A 9,611-nucleotide genomic window follows, 5' to 3' on the forward strand; every position below is an offset into this window, starting at 1 on the left:
AATTTACGACCACGAGGTTTGCATGCAGCCGACAGGAGGTGATACGTGCATGTCAAAAACCCACCGAACTCAGTTTTATTTCTTGTTCAGAAACCATGATAGATAATATAACCAGTCTTAGTATTGTATTTGGGGTTGCGCTTTTGAGATAAAATTCATACAGAATGTACTTGAAATTAACACTTTGCAAAAGTTATATCGTTTTTGATTTGGTTTGATATGGCTGATTTTAGCAGGAAGTGAAAGTGAATTTTTCTCAAAAGTACAGATCTTAATTAGGAAATAATTATTGTTACGTATAAATATAGCATATGTATACAAAATTAACATGATGTGATGCATTGGTTTTTCTACACTGTGAATTACTTTACCATGGGCACTGTTTGACTGTTACTTAAATATCGCCATGTAAGCGGTCATTTGATCTTCATCGCCATGTAAGCGGTCATTTGATCTTCAGTGCCGTAAGCTGTGTGTGTGTGTGTGTGTGTGTGTGTGTGTGTGTGTGTGTGTGTGTGTGTGTGATTTACCTGTTGTTTGTATTGTTCTTGCTCTTCTAACTGTTTTTGAACACACTTAATATCATTCCCCTGAACAACGGAATTAATTCTTTATCAACAATAGTAATTATAATACTTGAACTGTAAAATTTCCTGGTGTTCGCAAGTGGAAAATTAATACATTTTAGTATATCTGCAAGAAACCGTCGTTTATGTATTTGTATGAGATTTGAACTACGGTGTATTCTGAAACAATCACTCAATACCAGGAGTGATTATGAAAGTAAGTTATTTACACATTATAAATTCTGGTTGTCTTTTGGACAGATAGAATAAGCATTAATGTTAACGTGTTAACTTAACTTTGTGAAAAGCAAGAAATATGTTTTAAAATGTCTGTATGGTACTCTTTTGATGATTGTTTTTACTTTTAATGTATTGACACCTACTTTGAAATTATATTTTTTTCATTTTAATGAACAGGTACTAAAGCATATGGGTCTACTGGTATTATTTCTCCCGGCATGTTTTTCAATGGGTATGTATTTATATCATGCCATTAAATATTTTAGTTTAAACGGATTTACTTGAGCTTACACAAACAAAATGAATTGTGGCAAAAATAAGGCGATTGATATTTTTCACCATCTAATTAACAATATGTTGCAAAAACATAACAAATACATTGTTAATAACGAGTCCATTTTTTGACTGATCTTATAAACTACGTAAATACACTTCCCGTATTAACGCAATGACCTTAAATGAAACCTTCATTAGTACAACATAAAACAAGGCAAAAAATAAATTGCTCACACACACAAACACACACACACACACACACACACACACACATGTACATATCGTAGACAGATTTAAATGAGGGTTTATTCCAACGAACATAAATTGTTCAAGTGCATTTTTCTTTTAAGCAACAAGTGATATTTGTGCAGATCAAACTTTGTCTGTTCATCATGGAGAAAATGCTATTTTGACGTTTTCTGCTATTCCGACCTGTGCTAATATTATTTTGGCAACATTTGGAAGAGGAAGGGATATTTCAAACCATGGCAATATTGGTGTTGTTTCGTTTACTATCAGAAAAACACAAAACAATGGCAAATATGAAATAAGTGTCGATCAAATAAGGAAAGAAGTCATTCTGAAAATACTAAATGTTACACACCACGATGGAGGAATGTATGTAGTTCAATGTAAGGACAAGAAATTTTTCAGCACTGCTTTGGTGAAGAGTAAGTAAAGTATTCCTCATGAACTGTACAAAATTAATGCAATTATTATAATATAACACTACTTCAACAACTGATTTACTCATGTTCTCAATTAAAGTTCTCAATTCTTGATATCCTTACTATCTTTTACTCACTCTCTTTTTACTCAAACTTGCTGCACCAGAGACACATATGAAGAACATGTGATTATTTTATGCATCAAGCATCATATGGTTATCGTATTTTGCATATTTGTCTATGTACGGTCTATTTGCAATGTGTTTATAAATTAACCATCACCAAGCAAAATGGAGGTCTTTTATTTATTTGCTCACCATATGGGCACATGATTTAATGTCGGGTTTATGCCGAATTCTTGTTGCTAGTTTTCCGATCAAAATTAAAGTTATTGTGGTATGGGCTTTCACCCTGTCACTTTTTTCTCTATGTACCCATCCCTCCCTTTTATTTTGTGGCAATCAAAATCTGTCGACCCTATTATCCTTGTGTCCCATCCCTTTTTATTTCATCATCATTATTTCATGTTCATTTTATTGTCCATTATATGTTCATTGCCTGAATATAGCTAAACTATTGCTGACCGGGCGTTAACCCAAACAATCAATCAATCAATCTTAATGTAACCGACATACATTTTTCGTCCGATTGCCCTTTGTTTCCATCTTGTTTTTTAGTAATTTATTTGATCATAATCGTTTTCTTTGAAATAAGTGAGTCGCTTATGTTACTTTCAGGATGTTATATCAAATCAAACCAACATTCACAATAGAATAATACCTTAAACAAGATAATTAACGTGCTTTGAATTCTAGTTTAAGCAATTATTTCTATCGCAAAAAGGAACATATCAGTCGTTTTACAACTAAACGGTTTTGTGATTTGGTGTTGCCTTTCACTGTAGGTACTTACCTCTTGGACTATTCTTTTGAAAGAGTAATCCAAAAAACCAAGGTTATAGCGGTAATCAAAAGAATGTAATCCAGGGACAAAGACCAGACATGGAAAACAGACACACACAACAAGGAACACAAAGTAACCAAAATCATACATAAAAAGTAACATAAGCAAATGAGAAATTCGGACCAGGTGCACCGGTAGGGTAAGCGTCCTCCAATTGAACCGTTATCCATAGTTAATCAGTTTTATAAATGTGTAATTGCCCTTTTTTTCAATTAAAAGTTTAATTTCAGTCTTTGGTGGAAGGAAATCGACGGATAACGAACTATTGTACAACACAGTATTTGCTAGACCTTCTGCAACGGCAGTTATTCATTACAACGACTGGACAAATTATTATTTTTTTAAACATAGAAACTCCAGCTTTGAGTACAAGGAGATCAAAAACCCAGCTGTATGCATAACTAAACAGCCATGTTTCACTATTGAGGATGTATCAAGAGAACACGAGGGCTGCTATGTTTTCTGGGATGACTATTTTGGAGCATTTAATGATGCAGTTGTTCTTAGACTTTATGGTAAGTTTTCGTCCTTACACAAGTTTAAGAAAATAAATAAATAAAGATGAATAGTAAATAGCAACTCCTTATCAGTGCAATTCTAACAACAGAAAAAGAAATTTCTTTAGAAATGGCCAGGGTTTGCCAAAATTTGTAGGGATTGATACCTTCAAATTACCTATGGTCTAAGTTTTGTTAATGCACATAAATAAACCACAATAAGGGGTAATTAAAAGTTGAACAGTAGATTGTTTCTTCCTGGCCAGATAATGTGGTAATAACAGTCAAAAAGGAATTCAATGCCATTTTATAAAAAAATAAACACAGAGAATGCAAAAAAAATGCTTTCACTGTTTACCATTTCGCTATAGCAAAACACCCTTACTCTTTATTAAAATGTAATTGCTTATGAATGTTTGGCTATATAGAAAAAATTCAACATGAATATGACTTGTTATTCTTTATTTGTGATTTGTTGCAGTTGTATCTATATACTTTCAACATTCATATTTTATATGAAAAACACACCTTTTTGTCAATTTTTGTCTTCAGACGCAATGCTGATAGTTGATAAGAAATCAATTACATGCAAGATAAACACATCAGGAACAAATTTCTACTTACAATTACAACATAGTTATGGAGGAAATATCATCCGACAAATTAAAGCCCTTGCTCGGTGCGCTGTCAGTTTACCCTTTTTATCTGTTCCCTATTATAACAATGGACAATATAGATGCCTCATTAAAGACACAAGGGGCATGGTGTCATTGAACGAAACTGTGACAACATATGTGTTTTCCGGTTAGTACCGATTAATCTTTTTCCCCCATCTATCATATAATGTGGATCACATGACACATTAAGTTGAATACAATTATCTTTTCAAAGTGCATATGGAATAATATTTACATTTCTTTTTCGGATTTAATGTACTTTCTTAATCATAAAGGATTTTGTTTACCATCGATCCATTTTAAGAAAAAAATGTTCGCTACCTTTTTTTGGAATAGAGGAAACGGTTTATTTTCAATGTTCACTGATATGTTTCCGTTTTATTATTACAATACAAAGAAATGTTGTACGGCAATTGTCAAGTTAATTTACTGATATTGTCTATACGAGGGTTATATAATGAAATAAAATTTTGTATATATAGGTATTCCTGTATTTGTTTCCGACATTCCATACATCGCCTCCATAATACCAAAGACAAACAATACCATCTCAATATTTGTGTACAGTAAACCCAACATAAGAAGAGTATGGATAGAAAAGGACAAAATGTCCAACGGCATTATGCCAACTACTAAAATACACAATATACATGTTTCTACCTCGATGATCAAACCATTCAAATTTTATGAAGCAACAGAGACAAATGAAAACAGTGATGTGACGTTTACAGTAGGGGTACAGGGATACAAGATTGTTTTGTACTTACAAGTTGATGGAAACGCAAATGTGACACTGTTCGTGCAGAATCGACAAGGCACAAGTAGCATTCGAATTCAAATTTATTCTACAGGTAGTAAAGGTTAAGGCACATTTATGAGTGAATTTGACACCCTTTTGTCATGACAATTGTTGGTTGAGACACAGCAAATTTAGTTACAATCACTTGTCAAAATAGCCGGTTTTTTACCTGTTCCAGGTAATAAACAAGTGTCTGCGTTAATGTATAATCATATAATATCTTGATATTCTGAGTCATGTTTGTACATTTAATAAGAATTCCTGAACTTGGTGAGCATGATCAATTTCGTACCAAATTTTAGACATTTTTGACCCCATAAAAGATATATTTGACTTGACATTACTCAACAAAAACTAATTTAAATTATTAAAAAAAAAACGTATCATTGCCTAACTACATTATGTCCCTTACAAAACTATTGATCGGTAACAATTAATTATCTTGTTTGTAATTTTAGTCTATTAGGGGTCAAAAACACCCCTAAGTGTGCCTCGTCATTTCGCTTTCTTTCTGTAGTGTTGTGAGGGGTTTCATCTAGATTTCAATACATTTATTTCCAATCATGTCCTGTTTGTCGATTGTGTTAAATTGTAAACACAAATTGTACAAGTACAAATTTTTAAGTACGTACTTAAATAACATAAGGAGAATTCGAACATGTATTTTAATGAAAATGACGTAAATCGTAGCTTAAGTAATATGAATTTCAATTCGTTTGATCACGCGCTACATAGTAGTTTAAAAATTCCAAATATGCCACATGTAGCATTGGTTACAGGTTATTTAAACAATAAAATATATCGGGCATGTAAATTGAAGATATTTTTTGTAATTGTCTTGACTAATATTTCTATTTGTCTTTGTTAAGATCAAGACAAATCGACAACTCTGCAAACGACTCAATTCCTAATTATAAGTGTGGTGTTTAATATCATACTTATAGTGTCCACGTCAACAGTGTGTATGAAACTGATGAAAGATAAAAATAAGAATAATATCAGCACACACATATCAAACAACGATATAAATGAGTATGATGAAATAGGCTATGTTGGTAACAGACAAAACAGTGAGTCGATAAAGGAAAGAACTTTCGATCATCATGAGGGAGGGAATGGCTTAATGTGTCTTTATGTAGCAGCTAACGAACATGACAATGGAAATTTTGAGCACGATGCAGGCCATCGCGAAGGAGATTTACAAAAAGTCACAAAGTACACTTTAAGTGAATTAACCTTGCGCTCAGAAAATTTTGAATTAACTGATGACGCAATCAATTCATTTCCAACTCACTGTATTGATGCTGAATCTCTTGACAGAATCCATAAAGATAACCATTCAGATTACAGGATCGATAACAATAGGCTAATAGGTTTTACGTCGAGAACTGTGGAAGATTGTCAATTACAGGATTGTGATAACGAAATGCATGTAATTGAATCAGTTCAACGAAGTCAGGACAACCTAGACTGTCAAGTACGTAACCCGTTACTATCAGAATTATCGAATATTTCGTCCAGTGAAGCTCATACTCTGACAACGATAGACGATAATAATACCAACAGCAGAGAAATATCTCCGATTCTCCATACACAGGAGAATTACGATTTTTTATGTACAGATCGACCAGTCGAACATTTTTACATTGAGTGTGTATCAAAGTCCGGTTCAGATATGGTCGAGAATGATTTTCCCGAACAAAAGGATCGAATGGACATCTACTCTAATCTCAGAATTTGACTATGTTCGATCAGATAAAATAAATTCTTCATATTGTACATGTTTATTTATATTGTACATTGTATATGTTCGATTATATAAAACATATATTCTTCGTTTAAAGCTCAAGATTTCAATAACTCAATTTTAAAATCAATAGTAAACTGAAAATTAAAAGTCTATATTATGTAATATATTGTACAGTTTTATACTTTGCTAAATCTGTATGTTTAATATCTGAATCTTCAAAAATTAAATCATTTCATATGACTATAGTGCGATAGGAGAAATGTACTAGCAAGACAATATATGCCCCTGTTTACGGTTTGACTAAGGTTGAAAATTGCATGCTTTGTTTCATTACCCTTTCATTCATTGAAACAGGGCTCTTGGCCCACCATAGAGCACAAGGAGACCGGAAGTATATACAACTTAAACCAAGAAGTGATGAAATGATTAAAACACTCATATTTTATATCATGAACGTGATAGAAAAAACCTCTTGTTATGTCAGACTAGCGCAAATATAGGTTTGTTCAATTTGACTAATAGAGATTGTGTTCTCTATTCGAAATTAATATGGTGAACGCCATATAAAATTGCTCGTAAAACAATCTATCGAGAGATCAATTCTTCTTCAATTTTATTTATTTTGAATTCAAAGATAAATTATCGTTACTTTGAAATAGTTTCGTTCCAATGAAAAAAATCAGGTCTACATGAATTGGTCATTTCTAACTTAAAAAACCACGATTTCAACGCTCCAAATATGTTGCGCGAATACTAGCATCGCTTTACCAGACAAATAAATGTGCATATTCGTGTTTTAAATTTGAGGTGTAATACATCCGATTGCTATTGCACCTTATGAGTCACTGTCAAAAGAGGCCGGTACAAGGGACAAAATACAACATATTTAATTATGTGATGACAATACCATTACAATATCAATCTTAAAGTCAGACCGTTCGGTCTGGAAATCTCACTATCAGGGTGTGAGACTAACCCTAAGTTTTATAAATGATAATACTGTAGAGACAATAAAATGTCAGTATTTGATAGATTCATTGGCCTGAAGCAATGTCATGACATTTGATGAGGTGACATTACTGTTCGCAGAATTAATAATGTTCAGGGTATTATTCTTAATATGGTGAGAAACAGTAGGTCAATGACAAACAGTAATTCTAGACGTTTGCAACGACATTGAAAGGGAATATCTTTGTGGTAGATGAGTATTCTAAAGACAAAAAAGTACATTTTTAGAAATTAAAACTTACAGTGATAACGTTGGTTATTATAGTGGACATTCTGACATTACCACTGATGACAAAGCATTTGAACCTAGAAGTATACTAGTGAGTCAAAAATGACAATGTACTGGTCGCATACTTCGATACAACCTATCGTTTTGCAATTAATAAAAACGGAATGTTCTTAAATTACTTCAATCATTAAACAATTGAAACTACTTTATTTAATTTTTATTTGGCACTGTTAACCTCGGGGACTTTATACGTTTGAAATGTAAATGCATTCGATGACCACAAGTTTCAAAGTCCACACTGTATGAAGTGGATATTTCAATAGAAACTGTAATTACATAACACTAAAATATGACAATAGTACCATTTTCCATCTCTCAATTATTGCTTGACATCTTTTCCCTGTTTCAATATTGTTTAGATGTTTCTATGGCAAGATGTTACATGGTTTATCGCAATTATGCTCTTTGTATATATTTTTTTCGTCCACAAGAGATCAATTTTTGATTCGAATCATGAAACATACTATAGAAACCTATGATAACGTTAATACCATGTAATTATATAGAAATAAAATGTTCAGACTTTTTTCAAAATAAAATTCAACATTAGCAAAACTGTATATATTCAAAACAGAATATGTAACAAAAAGTAAAAATCTTACAAAGTTTTAATGATGCAATCATTTCAAATATTATTCCCTCAGAAATATAGGTTAACTACTTTGAAGAGTGATATAATAATTAAATGGAAAAAAAATGAAAGAACTAAACAAATCATTTAAAAACAAAATACCTATAGTAAAACTGGAAATAAAAGAAGTTAATATAACTTAAGCCCACATGCTCAAAAGTGCCAAAGGAAACAGTCGGTAATTAGTGCTTCTTCTATAATGCTTAATTTTGTTTGTACTGCGGCTGTTTATAATTGTGATACTAATCTGTTGACAAAATGCATGTGTATTGGCTATCTTAACAAAACTGTTATCCAGTCAAAGATCAACAACCTCTGGAGCAAACACATTTAATGATATACAATGTAGCTTTGTTCCGTATGTTGCAATATTATGCGAAACATTTAATAGCTAGTGAATAGAAAAAAGATCATAGAATAAAAAAATAATAACATTTATATAGAAATAACTAGATATGACAAGTTCAATTGGTTTAAATTGTTTATCTTCCATATATGAAGAAATAAAATAAAAGATGCCTTTCAACGATTAGTCTGTATATTATTTCTGTCTTAAAGCTTTCTAATCAAAGGTATGAAGCCACGTCTCAATCATTATTCTGCCTTTAGTTATTACTTTTAAGTTTAAGAACTGGTTTCCTTATTAAAATGTCAATGTTTCCTGTTATTTCTGGGAACGTTGTATATGCCGTTTTTTAATTGCGTTTTATGTCCGTCACATTAAATTACTTCACTAGAAATTGAAAACATGTACTGCTTTTGGAAGGAAATATTTTATCAGATTTTCAATACAAGTCGTAGTTAAAGGATATCTGTTTTATCAATATGATTAAACAAAACAATTTGTTTTGACAATCAACAGTTGTACATGTATATTAAGTTTTAGAATCGTCGAATTAATGGAAGAGTAGGGTCAAAGTAGAAACGAAAAAAACCCAGTATGTTGAAATGAAAACAAGCTAAGATATTAAAGAAAAAATGTTCCTGATAAACATCGAGTTGATTGAACGTCACCTAATTGGATGATGATAACAAACATAACCTATACATGTAAGAACCAATATTAAAAGGGCTGATTTTACTGAGAAAGTTCCTACAGAGTCTGCCGTAAGCTGCGACAATAAAATAAAGCTTAACAAAATGCTACAGCAATACTAATCTAGTCTACAATAGAAAAGAAATTCATTTCGATTGCACGTTTTAATCATTTTAAACCGTCCTTTTTATTTACTTAATTCTTGTGGAAA

The 9,611-nt window shown here is 31.8% G+C and overlaps 1 protein-coding gene across 2 annotated transcripts; it reads left to right on the plus strand.

Annotated features, from left to right (window-relative positions):
- The first annotated feature begins 606 nt into the window (after positions 1 to 606).
- LOC148619877 (uncharacterized) lies at positions 607 to 6,598 on the plus strand. 2 transcript variants are annotated; one of them, XM_088580246.1, is made up of 7 exons: positions 607 to 783; positions 984 to 1,038; positions 1,433 to 1,753; positions 2,944 to 3,228; positions 3,763 to 4,014; positions 4,370 to 4,738; positions 5,556 to 6,598. In XM_088580246.1, the coding sequence occupies exons 1-7, from the start codon at positions 778 to 780 to the stop codon at positions 6,425 to 6,427; spliced, it is 2,160 nt and encodes a 719-aa protein (XP_088436372.1). In that variant the 5' UTR covers positions 607 to 777; the 3' UTR covers positions 6,428 to 6,598. The 2 variants fall into 2 exon arrangements, with proteins under 2 accessions (XP_088436372.1, XP_088436373.1); XM_088580247.1 differs by lacking the exon at positions 3,763 to 4,014 and having other exon boundaries at positions 608 to 783.
- Positions 6,599 to 9,611: the final 3,013 nt, after the last annotated feature.

Source organism: Perna viridis, chromosome 4, assembly GCF_037379345.1.
Source record: "Perna viridis isolate PV_CMFRI_1.1 ecotype Kerala chromosome 4, ASM3737934v1, whole genome shotgun sequence".
In the NCBI taxonomy this organism is placed as follows: Eukaryota; Metazoa; Mollusca; class Bivalvia; order Mytilida; family Mytilidae; genus Perna; species Perna viridis.

Coding starts and splice junctions, on each gene's coding strand:
- LOC148619877 (XM_088580246.1), top strand. Junction 1,039..1,432: donor CCCGGCATGTTTTTCAATGG/GTATGTATTTAT, acceptor TTTTCTTTTAAG/CAACAAGTGATATTTGTGCA. Junction 4,015..4,369: donor GACAACATATGTGTTTTCCG/GTTAGTACCGAT, acceptor TTGTATATATAG/GTATTCCTGTATTTGTTTCC.